The sequence below is a fragment of the Brachyhypopomus gauderio genome, chromosome 1 (genome assembly GCF_052324685.1).
Source record: "Brachyhypopomus gauderio isolate BG-103 chromosome 1, BGAUD_0.2, whole genome shotgun sequence".
Taxonomy (NCBI): domain Eukaryota; kingdom Metazoa; phylum Chordata; class Actinopteri; order Gymnotiformes; family Hypopomidae; genus Brachyhypopomus; species Brachyhypopomus gauderio.
The window spans coordinates 11,147,260-11,162,989 of NC_135211.1; the positions used below are offsets into that span (position 1 = coordinate 11,147,260).

The 15,730-nt window shown below is 46.6% G+C and overlaps 1 protein-coding gene across 7 annotated transcripts in view; it reads right to left on the bottom strand.

Annotated features, from left to right (window-relative positions):
* Window positions 1-1,286: 1,286 nt before the first annotated feature.
* kif21b (kinesin family member 21B) overlaps window positions 1,287-15,730 on the bottom strand; it is a 53,769-nt gene continuing 39,325 nt past the window's right edge. For 4 of the 7 annotated variants that reach the window (XM_076993403.1, XM_076993557.1, XM_076993478.1 and 1 more), the window contains 8 exons: window positions 14,365-14,501; window positions 13,460-13,640; window positions 12,814-12,978; window positions 12,518-12,635; window positions 12,142-12,312; window positions 9,001-9,200; window positions 8,366-8,501; window positions 1,287-7,398 (listed from right to left, as the gene is read on the bottom strand). In XM_076993403.1, the coding sequence (XP_076849518.1) occupies window positions 8,402-8,501; window positions 9,001-9,200; window positions 12,142-12,312; window positions 12,518-12,635; window positions 12,814-12,978; window positions 13,460-13,640; window positions 14,365-14,501 (1,072 nt within the window). In that variant the 3' untranslated portion in view covers window positions 1,287-7,398; window positions 8,366-8,401. The remainder of the gene's footprint in view (window positions 7,399-8,365; window positions 8,502-9,000; window positions 9,201-12,141; window positions 12,313-12,517; window positions 12,636-12,813; window positions 12,979-13,459; window positions 13,641-14,364; window positions 14,502-15,730) is intronic. The other 3 variants (XM_076993690.1, XM_076993679.1, XM_076993624.1) reach the window with 2 other exon arrangements.

Below are 15,730 nucleotides of genomic sequence, written 5' to 3' on the forward strand. Positions count from 1 at the left end.
TTCCTACTGCTCAGACACTCAATGCTGCAGATGTATCTCAGTTATCTCTTTGTGAGCATCTTTATGTCTCAAGTGTTCTTCCTCGGTGGGCCCGGTGGGTTCCTACAACCACAGGGCTACGCACTTCCCTGCTGCCCCCTCAGTTCAGCCCTGGCTTCTCCACATCATGAAGTCATCAGTATCCTCCATCTCACCATCGGGCCAGTCAGCTCCGGAAACAGCCTCTTATCGGCTCCTCCCCAGACTCCTCAGACCCGGCCCAGCCAGTGAGAGCAGAACCATGGAGTGGGCTCACCAAGTCTGCCGAACCAGGCACGTTAGAATCTGCAGCTGCTTTTACAGTGTGAGCCATGATCCGAATCCAGGTTCAAAAGTGAGCCAGTCCATGTATTTTGATGTGGGTTTGGCAGGTCTAGGTATGTTTAGAGCGAGAAGGATCAAAAACCTGGACTGGATTTCCATATAATTTCACATTTATTGTCAATGCACATAAACTACTCACATGTTAGAGATATTTGGCTTTCAGGTGAAATTTATGGAAAATGTAAAAAGTTCATGCTACAGTGATATATAACAAAAATAGGGCATGCAATGGTGATTGTGTACCCCAACAAAAAACATCAATGCCTCAATAATGCCATTATTGGACTTATTGTCTGCTGAGTCATGGTGTCCCACTCTTCTTGAAGTGCCCTCAGGTCACTGAGGTTCTGGGGTACAGAGTTACGAGCCTCTACACAGTGACTCAGCTCATATGTTTTCTATGGAACTCACATCTGCAGAAAGAGCAGGTGACTCCATTTGAAGCACCCCAGTCTCCAGCAGCCGTTACCTAATGATGTGACCTCCATGAGCTGGAGCAGAGTTGTCCATGAAGATGAAATTAGGCCTGTGTTGTTCATGCAGAGGCACAGGATTAATGATGTTACTGAGTAGTAGTAGTACTGTAGTACTGTAGTACGGGCTTGTCACTGTACCATTCACAAAGTGTAGGGCAGTTCTGTATTGACAAATCACACACCACCATCACCACCACTACCACCAAAGGGTCAAGTGGGGACAACAGTGGCTGATACATAGAGCTCTCCTTGACGTCTCCAACATCGCTGGTGGTCATCAAATCTACTTTCATCAGTGAACAGCACGGAGGCCCACTGGTTCCTCGTCCAGTGTAAACTCTCCCTGGCCCATGCAAGATGATTACACTTGTGCTTGGTGGTGTGGTCTGTTTAAATACCAATTCTAATTGAACCAGGAAATGTATTAGTCGATTCATGGATCAAACACTGTTGTAAATTTTGCTGATAAGTCCCTTTATTAGAGAACAGCAAGTTGTGCAAAAAGTACATTCAAAAGTTTAAAGGTGGTCAGATTAATTTCACCTGTAATGGTTATAATGCATTTTAGGTTAATCCCGAAATGTAACCCGAAACCAATTATTCCCAAGTTTTTGTGAAGTGTTCGATGAAATGAGCTGTCCATGACATTCAGTCTTTTCTCAGACCCAACTCTTTATTCCTATTAATTTTTCATCCTATTCACCTTATTATTATGTTTACTAGTACTATTACTAATAGTATACTAGGTAGGTCTGCCCTTTCTGGAGTCATATACAACCTGACATTAAAGCTCACTCAGACTCAAACATAATGCAATGTTTTTTTTGCTGGGAGCTGTGGAGGTTTTGACTGATTAATACGGGTTCGTGTTTTCCTTGCACAAACACACCTGACTTTTATAATTCAGCCGAGCTGAAGGTAGGAAAACAGTTCCAACCACCCGAGCAGCTCCGTGCCTGGCAGAGCAGAGCTCTCTGGTTTGAAGTATGGGGGCGTGAGATCAGAGGACGGCTCCCTGGGAGAACGCCACTCCTGCGGTCCGCTCCCTCTGCCCTGCCACCACTAATCCCCACATTCCGTCACGGCCACTGCGGGACCCGCCGCTGAGGCTAAACGATAACGGTACGTGTGGGGAATGAAGACACATCGCCCAGGCTGGAACAGTGTTGCTGTCTCAGCAAGTGGCAGGATGCATGCAAACCCTAGAACCACAGGAAAGAGAGTACCGGTTGAGGGTGCAATCAAAAGCACCGAGAGAGTGTGTGGGTGTGTGTGTGTGTGTATGCATGCGTGGGTGTATGCACATTTTTATGTGAATGTTCTTGGCATTTCAGAGGCCGAGGAAAAGGGGAACAAAAAACTAATCAATGTCAATTAGAAGATTCGAACGCTCATTGCAATCAAGCATGCAAATATCAAAGTTGCTAAGAAAGACTAAACATTTTCAGGACTAGCGCTGTTGTGAATGTTCTAAATGGCTGATTGTGACATTTGGGACCTCCTGGAGTTCATATGTAAACGTCATTATACGTGTTCTTTATCATCGAACCCTGAAGGACGACGGCAAAGCAGTGATTCGGCATGACATATTATTAACTGAAAGGGCCTCCCAGGTGGGAGAATAAGAAGTAACTGAAGTGTGAAATTCTCTCTTAGATGGATGATTATTTTTAAAGCAAACCATGAAACCTGAACCCTGGAAAAGGTTTGGTGTGCCCATACAGACAGCAGACAGACAAGTCCGACCATCAAAAAAAAAAAAAAAGGCTTATTTCAAGAACGTACCATTTTTGATAAAGAAATGTTTGATCAGATTTTAAATAAAACTTTAATACATCATTTACAGTCAAGTATTTTACACGCAGTTTGGTCACATGCACATGTAAGAAAACAGACAAACAGAACGGTAAAAACGTCAACATTCCTCAGGAGTCTGGGCAATGAGAAGGCACCTTAGACCCTGTTCTCCTCCACCCGCCTGACGTAGGCTCTCTGCACACGCCTTCACCCACCGTCTGTGAAATCCGCCAGCAACACCCAGCACAAAATCCACCAGGTGGACTTTGACAGAAAATGTCATGATGTGTCCCTTTTTTTTACTTGGATTTTGCTCGCGGATCTGTCAGCTCGCGTGTCTGTTGATGTGGCATCTGGGAAGCCTCCCACTGGAACATGCACGTATTACAAATGATAATCAACAGAAACATGAGTCATGACAGTCTGCAATGCAAAAAAAAACAAAAACAAAAAAAATCGGCGTCAGTCAGTTGAACTTTAAACCAATTTTTTTCTGACAATGACTGACGGCCTTGTCCTAGGCAGAGGCAGACGGCTTCTCTGAGCCATCGTGGGGTATTTAAGAGGCGGCGCGTCTCACGCATGTCCGCCTTCTTTGCTACGATGTTCCGTATCGCTGAGAAGTGTGTGCACACAAAAGCAAACGGCTGAGTGCAGGTGTAAGGCCTTGGGGTTCCGGCAGAGAGGCAGAGGGTGGGGCCAGGCCGGGCGGGGTGGGGCTTAGTGGGCGGACGGCCCACCCAGAGCAACAGCAGCAGCGGCGCAAAGCCCAGGTTAGTGCACGAGTAGAAACAGACACCTGCAGGAAGGTGGCGCCGTCCTGTATGCAAACAAACATTAACTAGGTACAGTTTATAGAACTACCGCATGTACACGCCAAGCTTCTCTGGCCTACAAGATAAAAAGAAGCACCGTAAACAATTAGGGCTCTGCAGAAACCACTGTTAAAAAGTTCTGTGGCACAGCCGAAAGCTGGAAGAAAGACAAAAGAGGATGGATTTATTTACACTGTAAACTGTGTAGGTAGGCAGGAAGGCAGAATCTGGGTTGAGCACCAAGGGCCAAGCCTGTAGCAGACCGACTGGCACGGCCATTAGAACAGCTTCACTGCATGTAGACCAACGCGCTTGGTTCTGGGACATGGTCCAAGACAAGATCAGGACTAGAGGTCATTAAAAACTACTGCTCTTATTTAACACAAACACAGAGGTCATCCACATTACAGCCTCTGAGTGGTAGCAAGTTTCACAAGTTTCCTCTCTTCACAAGTCATACCATGACCACTTAAAGCAAAAAATGTAAAACAAAAACCCAAACGGTAATGTTATTCAGAAAGAAATGCTTTGATTCCTGTCATTTCTAAAATGAAATGAATAAAGACTACTTAGTCTTTTCAGCTCACTAGCGAGGGGCACTTACTGGAAGAGACTTTGCTCTAAAGCAGGGGCGTGTGTTTACTTTAGCATAAAAGATTGTTTGCGTTATCCGACAGTACCACCAAAGAAATACTGGAGGACCAGGGAAGACGAAAGTAATAAACCAAAAGCTAAATAAATAATTTAATACAAACTATTCAACATTTACAGAAAAATGATCGGTTTAAAGCCTTTGGCAATGAGTAACAATGTGTATGTCCCCCACTCTGTTCTCCTTCACCACTGTAAAATTTGAGACTAAGGAAAAAAAAAACAGCAAACAAAAATAAAAATAAACATCCATGGAAAAAAAGCCGTTTCAGTCAGTCATTCTAGATCAAATCTCGAGTGTAGATCTTTACACTTTACAGCTCTCTCTGGGATCTAGGACTGTAAAGAATTAACAGGTTTATTTGGTCCATCATAGCTTGCAATGCCCAACATTTATTGGGCAAGTTAAAAATTTTATATATACATATATATGAAAATTACCTTTTAAAGAGGAAAAATCGCTTTGGCAGGGGAAGAACTCACACTGGCTCAAGTTCTTTACTTCTGAAGGGATAACTTGGTCATTAACGAGTCCAAAATGACACAGCACTTTCTCTAGATCACAGAGTTCTCCATTAACACTGTGGGTGTGGTGATCATCTGCTATGATGGATGGATTATTTGGGTCTTACATAATGAATTTATATAATCTCATGTCAACCATTTTGGGTAATTGTGAAAAGTCGAACAGTAACTTCAGATTACAACAACATCCTTTAGGAAAATAAAAAGCAGGAAAAACAGACAGATGTAGCCACGGACAGGAGCAACAACACAGGACCCTCTCGGTCATTCGGCCATTATAAATATTTAGGAATAGAAGAAGGCAGCAGCGGTGTGGGGATTTAGCAGTACCACTGCTTAATGTGCAATCATGCACACAGGGGGTTCTTCTAGCAGGACACAGCCATCCCTCACTGCAGCAAACCTGACGCATCGCCGTGACAGCGGAGCACCCACGGACAGCTGCCACGGAGACCCGCCGGCCGTCGCCCGGGAAACGTCGGACAGATTAGGGTGATAAATATGTTTCATTAAATCAGACAGTAAATCTGGGGGCTGGGAGTGCAACACTGCCCCTGGAAGAAGATGACTGACGGTCTAAAAATACGCCGGCGCGTAGCGGCGTCGTGTGCCAAGACGGACACGAACTCGCCCACGTGCAGGCATCAACCGAGCTTCCTGCGCACGTACGAGACGGCTTTCACTTTCATTTAAGACGAGTGAGATTCCTGCTCGTTTCCCGTGGGTATGGTGGGCAAGACGAGGTTGGGGGGTGTTTAGAGGGGGTGGGTGAATGGTGGTTACGACAACAAAAACTGCCCCCAAACCAGACCTATTTCCTACCCCTGCTTTGCTGTATATAATTAGCTGCTTTAACAAGAGGGAGGCAGTAAATGGAGATACTGCAATAATTGGGACGGATCCTGTGAGATCATTCTGGGTGAAGTCACATTTAAATACCATCCGGCGTGTGGACGGTGCAGTGTCCAAGCAGCCGAACAAAGCATCTGATGTTCTGCCAAAGCCCGTTTATGTTGTTTCATATTTGAGCCGTTTTAAAGGGAGAAACAGGTTTCTGGGTTCTTGGCAGATACTCATAAAGGCCTGCAGAATATCAATATTTATAAAGATTCTTTACACTTCGGCTCAGTCCACACTGAGGTTTTTATCACAAGTGCTGAAAAAGCCGTTTTTTTATTAGCCCACTAGATGTTTCTTTCTTTTAACAGATTAGTTCATGATTGGTACCACTGGGTGCTGCACGTCATCCTCAAACACGGAGACGACGTGGTGATACAGAAGGAGTCACAGTTCTTTAACAATCATTTGAACTGTGTCGACCCAACCAAATATTAATTACCCATTTGCCGTTAGCACATCACATTGTGCAATGCAGCGTGTTTGATATGTTCAATGTTCATGCACCAATATGGAGTGTATCAATAATGATGGACGAATTTCTAAACTTGCCATTAGTGCTGGACAATTCAACAGTTCGACCGCCTGACGTTTTATGTAGGGGGTCAGTCGTCTAGCGAGGCCGGTCCTCGCCACATCCCGCTTCTGGTGCTCTGGGGTCCAGCTCGACTTCTATGCACCTGGACCCCCCATTGAGGTGGACAGGAAGTGATGAAACACTCCCAGATGGCCCCACTTCCTGAGTCCACTGCATGAGAGTCTCATCATGCCTGATTTAAACACTGTAGCCTCCACAGCGCACAACAAGGCCCATCAGAGCCAGGCATTCAAAGCACCTGCCCAGCATCACACAGACACAGCACCACCTGGAGGTCGGGGGAACACTGGGCATCCAGATAAGTGATATTGAAACAGAGGAATCGGACGTGAGCCCCATCCCCGAATGCAAAAGCATGGGCTTCTCACCCCGCTTCAAACCTGAGGTAGAGGACATAAAAGATCACAGCACAGGAGAAACCACAAGACAGAATGTCCTTTCAAAGCAGAGGAAGGTGGAGAAAACAATGTTGCAGTGTACGAGATACTGAAGGGGTACAAAGGGGAAAAAAACCACACTCCTTGGAAGATGGTGGTGGCTGAGGGAGTGCGTGAGAGCTATTGCACAGTACAAGTTCCAGAACTGCATTTGTACCCACACACTGATCCTCCACCAGATGGCCAAAGAGAAGAACCTTCATCTTCCTGCTTCCAGAATGTTCTGAACACCGACTGTTCCTTGTACGTACTCCCTATACAGTTAAACAAAGACCAAAAGCATATGGCTCCCCGGGGGGTTAAGAAATAAAAGTGCTCCCCCCCCCCCCACTTGGCTCAGAAGTGGCTCCCCGGGGTCTTTCCTTTGACCGTTTCTCATACTTGAAATAAATAAAAAAGGAGTACCAGCAGCTACATCTAATGATGTGATGAGGATTTTTTTTATACCTTCAAAATAAATAGGCACAGAAGGACACTTTCTATAAATGCATGCCATATGAAATAACACATCGTTTGGTGTGGAGTCAAAAATACCAACATGGCACAGTGGGAGGGAAAAAAAAAGTGTGGCTTTTAACAAAAAATGCCACCTTAGATTCAGTATTGCCTTCATCTTCTTAGAACATCCCTCTATTGCACCGCCTTCATGCTACACAAACTCGTCTGTCCACTGCTACAGAGCACGAACTCTGACCTCCGATGATGAGGAGGCTTACATCTGGCAGCGGCCAATGGGGCGGCAGGGTGAGGTGTGAGGGTACAGGTGATGGTCGGTGGGGATCTCCGGTCGTCACCTTCTCTTCGCCAGCCTCGGATTCCAGATCTTCACCGTCCTGTCACTGCAGAGAGAAAGATGACAGGGTGACGGGAGGAAAGGGAAGATAAAGACACAAGATGAAGTGAGTGCAGGGGACCAGAGGAGCAGACGAGCTCCGGCACCGAGCACCCAGACGCTGAGCCTTCAGGTGCACCAACAGCTGCTCCCCCGCGGCATGGGTGGCACACATCAAAACTCCAGCGCTAATAGCGATTGGCCCGCTCCAGGTGCCCCACCCAGTCTCTAGAAACCACATGGCTTTACTTTGTATCCAGAAGGCTGTTTATCTCTGCTGTGTGAGCCCCCTCTCTCCCCCTGGCACCCTCATGAATTTGAGGCCTCTGATGCCCAGATAATCTCAAAGGTGCGGATGAGATGTTGTCCCTTACGACATGCCATTTAGATGTTGTACTGTGTGCTTAAGGTGCATTTGGTGTGATTTGAAGTAAATTAATTGAATACCAGATGTGCAGAAGGGAACAGAAGCATAAGGCACTAGAAATCAAGCGTGCATGAGGCTACAACTCTCAGAGCTGGAGCGTTATTAAGAGGATTTATGCCACAAGGGTTAGTCCCAATTAGAACTGCAATAGATTTTGGAATTCTGAAAGGAGAATCCTCTCATCACATCAAGTATGGAAAAACCTAAACTTTGAGATGTCATCTAGCCTAATTGGGTGAGTTCCTCACTGAACCAAAGGGGGGGGGGGGGGGGGGGGGGGGGATGACAAAAGCCCTGTCATCCCAAAGGATGCAAAGCAAAGGAGAGTGAAATGAGAAAAAGTGAACTCATGAGAAGAAGCAAATTTAAGAGTCTCAGAGAAAGTTGGGGAGAAAAATAAAGAGCAAGGGAGAGATAGAAAGAACAAGCCTTGAAAAATAGAGGGAGATGTTTAGGAAGACTGAAGGAAAGAGGGAAGGAAGGGAAAAAAGAAAGAAAGGAAGTTTAGGAAGTACAGAGAAAAGAAGGAGTGAAAGAGAGGCAGTACCAGAGGGCACGAGAGGCGGGAGGTGTGAGTGGAGTCTCAGGGGAGGCTGGTGGCCCGGCCCTTGATGGCCAGGACGCGTCGGGGCAGACAGGGCGTAAGCCCCGGGACGTAGCTCCACAACTTCACCCGGCAGTCGCTGCAGACAGTCCCACAGAAGAACCACAACAGGGAGGGGAGCAGGAGCAAGAAGACAGAGGAAGAGAAGAAAGAGAAACAAGCAAGCAAAAAATAAAGGAAAACAAAAGCAAGGAGAGGTGTTGAAGAGACAGGAGAGCCCCATTAGTGACAGCTCAGTGGAGATGTAGCAGACATTCATACAGCCCCATACCAACTTATGCACTGACCAGCGCGGAGGAGACTTCACATCTTATTTCAAGCTGAGCGTAGCCACCAGTGACCCAAAAATTATGCAATGGAAGGGCTGCAGAATTAATAGGCTAGTCTTTAAGTAGTCTACAGTCTAGAGCAAAGGATAACACCAGTGATTATAGACCACGAAGAGCAGTCTAAAGTGATTCTCAAAAGAGCCAAACGAGAATATACTCAAGGGCTAAGCACTTTATTTCATAAAGAACCCACTCTAGTACCCCACCCACAGACTTCCACGTTCAGCCACACACCCGGCCTGCCCGTACCTGGACGCGGTGAAGATCTGCTTGGAGTTGGTGCAGATGGCATTGATGGGGCTGTCGTGGCCCTTGATCTCACCGATGGGGGTGAAGTTGTCCACGTTCCACACCTTCAGCAAGCCCCCACGGCAGGCGCTCAGCAGCATCGGTCTGCCTGGCAGGCAGGCCAGGGCGCACACCCAGTCCTTATGGGCATTAGGGATTTGCTGTTGGGCCACACAGGACACTGTTTGTCACAGGAGCGAACAGACTGGTTTTATGACTGCATATCTCTGCTCTGATTTAATGAGACATGCTGCACGGTGTGGATACAAATACTACGTTATGATTAATGTGGCGATTATATTGCATTGGATTATATGCCTACACGTCACAGCAAACACGACCTGTTAAAAGATTGCTCTGCAGTATTTTCACCAAATGTTTATTGAACTGATCACATGAATATTAGAACATTTATGTATTCGACTGTAAGATCTGAGTGAGTCAAGATCTCAACAGCACACAAAATTTAGAGACTTGTTAGATTTTTGTTCATTTTGCTATATCAGATAAGCAAACATCATATTATGCAGACCAACTCCAAAGTGCATATTTTGTAGTTTACTAATGAGCTTATAAACCAACATGTCCTAATTATAAAACAATTTTACATTTGCTAGGTAGCATATGCCAAGAACATCTGAGACACCAGACACTGTGCAAATATGCACTATACATTACTGATGAGTCACAGCCTGCATTTTACACAGAAATATGAGAAGCATCTTAAAATGAGCATTAACGTCTGTGCTTAGAACCTAGAGCATGTGTTGCATAAGAATTTAACCACCTTCAAATTCAGTGGGATTACAAATGACACTGATATGTTGTGCTGTCATATGGTTTTATTTTATAAGAATAACCCTCTAAATTAATTCATTTGAAGCAATTTTGGTTTTATGTAAGAAAATATTCTGTGAAAAAATACTATCTGAAAAATTTGGTGTGGTTTGGTTTGGATAAGCACTCATTGCTTGCATTGTGGAAGCTTCAAGTCTGGAAAATGAAAGCCCTCGCTCTAATGAGGACATGGTCAGCTTCTGGTGGGCCTCTGCCTGCAAGTCACTAGAAACATTCACATTTTCTGGACAAAAGGCTCCCTTAAAGTAGCACTGGGCAGACTGTGAATCTGAATGAGAAAGTGAAAACTAAAAGGAGACAGAGGTTAAGACTAGAGAGAAGCTCCACCAGCCAACGAGGATCAAGAGCTCTACATACAATTGGAGCAAACCTGCCCAGAAAAATGGACCAAGATCATTTCCAAACATTGTGCAAAACTGGTCCAAACCTACCCTCCAGACTTAAAGCTGCAGCAAAAGATGGCTCTACCAAAGTACTGGTCTAAAGTGGATGAATACTTATGTAAGCAGTACTTTAAAAAAAAGATCTGCTGGGAAATAATGAATTTTGACTTTGAAAATGTACTTGCAGAGCATAGTGGTTAGCAATAAAAGATTCAGCTGGAACAAAATGAGTCGTGCAATCCAGATTAATCCGACGCCTTTTAAGGGGCCCCAAATACTTTTACAAGGCACTGTATATTCAAGACTTCTCTCAGAGTAATTATTAATAAAAAAAATCATATATCTTAAATTTTTACATGACACACACATCATCTCATACGAAGATGATGCACGACCGTAAATACTCATTTTAACAGCATACTCAAGGACCCCAATTATAAAAAGACAGGACACAAACACCAACTTGGCTGCCCGGTCCCTCCAGAGGCTCAGGTGAGGTCCGCAGGACAACAAATAGGACTTCTCGTCAAAACGAGTTCTAAACCACTTTAGCTCAGCAAATTTACCCAGCCGTGTAAGCAAAGAGCATGTGGCAGCTTATAGTGAAGGCAAACACGCTCTGAGAACAACGCTGGCAGCGCCCCGGGACTTAAACGTCCGGGAACGCCACCGAATCTGAGGGAGGGAACATGCCGTGTCGTCTGGAGTGGCGGCAAAGTGGAATTAATTACACGGAATCTTACACGGATTAAAGATTCCCTGTGTAAAATTTTGTCTCCACGTTTAAGCAGTTGAAAAGAATCACAGGGATGGACAAAGTGATCTTGGTAAACTGCCCAGTCTTGGATCTTTCCCCTCCCGTACTTTGTCCCAAGTATAAGACGCATCTAGATCACGCCATAGAACCAGCAGCAGCAAGTTCGGTGACCATCTCCACTCTGAACACTGACGTCTGCCCAATCAACAGTGGACTGACAACACACCTCAGTCATGGCCGCTGGGACACGGTGGTCCTGCTCTTACAATACGTCACATAATTGCTGTATTTTTATTAAAAAACAATTTTCAGAGCCAAATTGATTGCTGATTCTTGACAAAGTGGTCATTGCTTCACTGTGTAATAATCTGCAATTACTTTTGCCCTTTTCAGGTTGCGAAAACCCAAAGAACAAAAAGGCAAATATAGAAAATCTGGATGACTGGACTTTAAATGGCTCCTTAAGTGGAAAGCCAGTCAAAATTCTCCCGGCTGTCAGAGCACTGTGACCATCAGCAGTTGCCCGACGACCGACTGGTCTCACCTCGACTCCCACCAACAATAGACCGAGTATCAGCTTAAGACCATAATTGGCTTTAAGAAGAAGCAAAAAAAGGTAAATATTTTATCAGACATCGAATTCAATTTAGTCGCTGTCAGTCAAAAAGCTGAGAGATGCAGTTATTCACAGCTAGCTGTCCAACTTGTGCTGTGGCCTCCAAGCCGTATTCACAGTATTCTTTGCCATTCTTTGGGTAGAAGATTCCTCAGATGAGTTTACTCTCTGTGCTGGTTTAAGCTTGAAAAAGATTTTCACATGCCAGCAGAAAAAAAGCAGGACTGCTTCTGCTGAGCTGATGACTACATAAGCAAAAGACTGCAGCATATTTTCATGTTGTGCATGAGAAGTTACGATAAAATGACTGCATCGTACAACAGAACAGACAAACACAGACACGTACACAACAACGTAAAACACCCTTTGCTTCGTTTTCATCGTAACATTGCATGGCAGGTTACAAGAGAGCAGAGAAGGTCAGAAGAAGCAACTTGACGGCTCTGGGGTTGAGCGGATGGTCAATGCTAGCGCCAACGCTCGCCTACCTGAATCAGTTCCTGCTGCTCCAGGTCCCACTTCTTAATGCCGTTGTCACGGGACCCACTGAAGAGCACATCACCGTGGACGGCCAGGCACTCAATGCCATCGTAGTGGGGTGGCTCGAAGTTGTGGGCGGGGCCAACGTTGCCCTGTGCACCCTCGGCGACGTCAAACACCTGCAGGAACATGGCAACCGTGAGCCCCCGTCACCCCCTCCCACCAAAGTCTTGCAATCCTGGTATCACGCAGCCCTACACGCGAAAGCTGCTTTTATTGGTTCTCACTGCTTTCACTGCTGCGTGAGATAGATGTGTGCAGCGGTGTTTCAAGAAGGAAAGAGACAGAAACAGCTACATGCTGAAGCAGTAAGCGTGTACTGACCTTGACGTAGTGGTCTTTAGAGCCAGTGATGACCTGATCTTTGCCTCCAGCAGAGTAGCCCACAGTCAGGCACATGACTGAGCCAATGTGCCCCGTCAGCTTACCAGTGGCCTGCATCCTGCACACACACATACGTGTTTTCAAATTACAAAAGCACAAGTTACAGTAAGAGCTTATAGTAAGTGTAAGCTTCAGGCATGCAGCCTGTACAGTTATGATGACATGAAGTGTCTGCGTAGCTTCAGTTAGCCGGACCACCCCTCCGTCAGAATGTGCCGTGGAGGTGTGGGCCGTACCTGTTCAGGTCCCAGGTCCGGACTGTGTTTCCCGCCGCAGCATAGAGCACGGAACCGGATGGGTTCAGCGCGATCTGGTTGATCTGGTACTCGCCCTGCGCGGTGCTGATGGTGCGGGTGGTGGTGCCCGCGCACGCATCACCAGACACCACCTGGCCCGAGGAGCTGGGGACCGAGACAAAGGGACGTGGCGTCAAGATGGACATTAAGGAGGAAAAAGCCCCATATAGCTCAGATGTGGTTGTAAAAATGTAACATTTAGGTTGCAAATAAGTTTATATTTACTAAATCACTGATTATTGTTTAACCTCTCAAAAAATTCAAAGTGGTTTTCTTTTTTTATACTGTTCCCTCTTCAGGATAAGAGCAGGAAGCCTTGGACAGTTACTATCAGGGCCACCCAATGAATGAGTTCCCTTCTGATTCTTGCTCCTTCTTCCTAATCCCCACCTAGGGAGTTTTTCCTCGCCACTGTCGCCCCTGGCTTGCTCATTAGGGATCTGGACCCATGCGTTTGTAAAGCTGTTTTGTGACAAAATATGTTGTGAAAAGCGCTGCATAAATAAAAATGACTTTGACTTTGGCCTGGGGAGCTCTCGGGCTGACTGCAGCGGCCGGGTTCGGGTGAGCCCGGGGAGGTACTCACGTGAAGGTGCGCACACACTTGGCCGAATCACGGATGTCCCACACTTTGATGTAGGAGGTGGAGACAGTGAAGACCAGGCCGGAGCTGCTGCAGTATTTCACTGACACCACGTTGTTGGGGTGCCCCCTCAGCGTGGCGATCTCTTGCCCGGTGACCAGATTCCACATCTTACAGGTACGGTCTAACCACACACAGAGGGTCGGTCACAAACACAGCAGGCTATTGAGTCTACGTTAGTAAGATGATATCATTACACCCAAAGTCCTTGTGCTTGTGTGTGAAGAAGCATGCTTGTTGGAGAATGCTACACCAGCTTGACTCTTTAGGGCTACGAGTCTGTTCTCCACCCATGATGTCCATTTAGAAATGTGATTTACAGGCTATAGATACGCATGCTAAGATAACCATAGCTCAATGAGCAGGGCTAATGGAGTCCTCCAGAGCACCCTGACCCACATGGTTCAAGAGCCAGCCAACAAGCCTCATTAGGGGGACGGTCTCCGCTCAGGCTGCAGGAGGCCATTAGCAGGACCAGGACGCCAAGAGAGCAGGACAGAATACATGTCACCCCAAGCTCCCCTGAGGCCTAGACATATGGTTTCAAGAACATTCACTTTACAGCAGGTGACGGCCGGACTGGAAGATTGCAGGTGCAGCAGAATAATGAACACCCGCCAGATCTGTGCCTGTATAATGCACAATCTGTCCCTCACTCCCTGGATGAGGAGCCCGTGAGGTACGAGTCCAGGAGTCGTCGTCTTGTTCTGGTCTGCTGGTTCCCACAGTTCACATGGCCTGTGATTCGGGCCGAGCTGGACTGTAAGCACACGTTCAGAGGCTATGCCAGGCATGCTGAGCTTGACCCAAAAGCCCACGGAAATGATAATCTGTGTGTATGTGTGTACCTTTGGATCCAGTGAAGAGCAGTTCATCAGTGGCATCAAGGCAGAGTACAGGTTTTGAGTGTCCCTCAGCCACTGCTATACACTGCAGTGGAGCCGTCCTGCCCCCCTTCAACCCTGCCATAGGGCTTATCACACCCCTACACACACACACACACACACACACACACACACACACACACACACACACACACAATTCAAAACCATACCAACAGTGAGTGTGGGTGTGATGGACAGAAGGTATGCTTGCCAACGTGACCCCTCCCAAACCCTCCCAAGACGGACTTTTGCTTTTGTGCATGTGCATGTGTGCATGTGTGAATAGCTGCGTGTTCCCCTTCCTACTTACAATGGCCACGTTCAGTCACAAACCAGTTACTCCCATTCTCTCCCTGTTCAGCTGCAGCCCCTGTGCGGCTCCTCAGAAGCACCACCTCCCCCACCACCTCCTCCTCTGCCACTCGGAGTTCATTATCAGTACAGTGCTCCTTAATCAGCTTCATCAAACCCCCGGGAACCGAGGCTCCCCACCACCGGGCTGGGGTTGCGGGCGGCGCTCGTCACCCGGGATCCTGTCGTCGAGCCGCACGACAGATTAAAGTCGACCAAAAACAATGGAAGCGGCTTCGTATCTGGGGCAGGTGCTAATTAAGGCCCGCAGTGCAGGTTCCCTCCACAGAGCGAGTGTGAGCTGAGGAGTGGGAGGAAACCTGGGAAGTGCACAATCTAGAGTCGAGCAGGAATCATCTCTCCAACATTACCGGCAAATTACTGCAGGCTGTGTGCAGGGAGAGCTGTAAGTTTTACAGACAATAAGGCTTCAGGCTCTGGGCCAATGGCCAGGATTCGCCTGTAGCTATGCAGGTCTGCCTGGGACTGAAAGAAGAGAAGGATCATCTCTAAGTATATTAGGCTGCCAGGGATCATGACTAATGGTGACATTGAGAATCTTGGCTGCATTTCCCCGGTCCAAAATTAAACTAATGCAAGCAGACGACACCAAGTTTCTGATCTAAAAATCTCTTGGCTAAATGTGTTAGTTTAAAAGATTTAAAAGAAATTAACATTCATACGCATATTGCCAAAGCCAACCATGTGGATATGTGGTTGTGTGTTGGAGATCGTGTGTGTGTGTGTGTGTGTGTGTGTGTGTTGGAGATCGTGTGTGTGTGCGTGTGTGAAAAGGTAGAAGTTTTCGGCAGAAGCCCTTGTGCTCCTTCAGTGATAGAAAGAGAAATACGATAACAAGCATCTCAGGACCAGACGTAGCACAGGGCTTTAAAAGCCTTATGTGTTTGTTTTTTATTTATTTAATCCATCAAGGGTTCAGAAGGAGCTTTGCTGGAACCAAGCACCAGGCTCTCTCCTT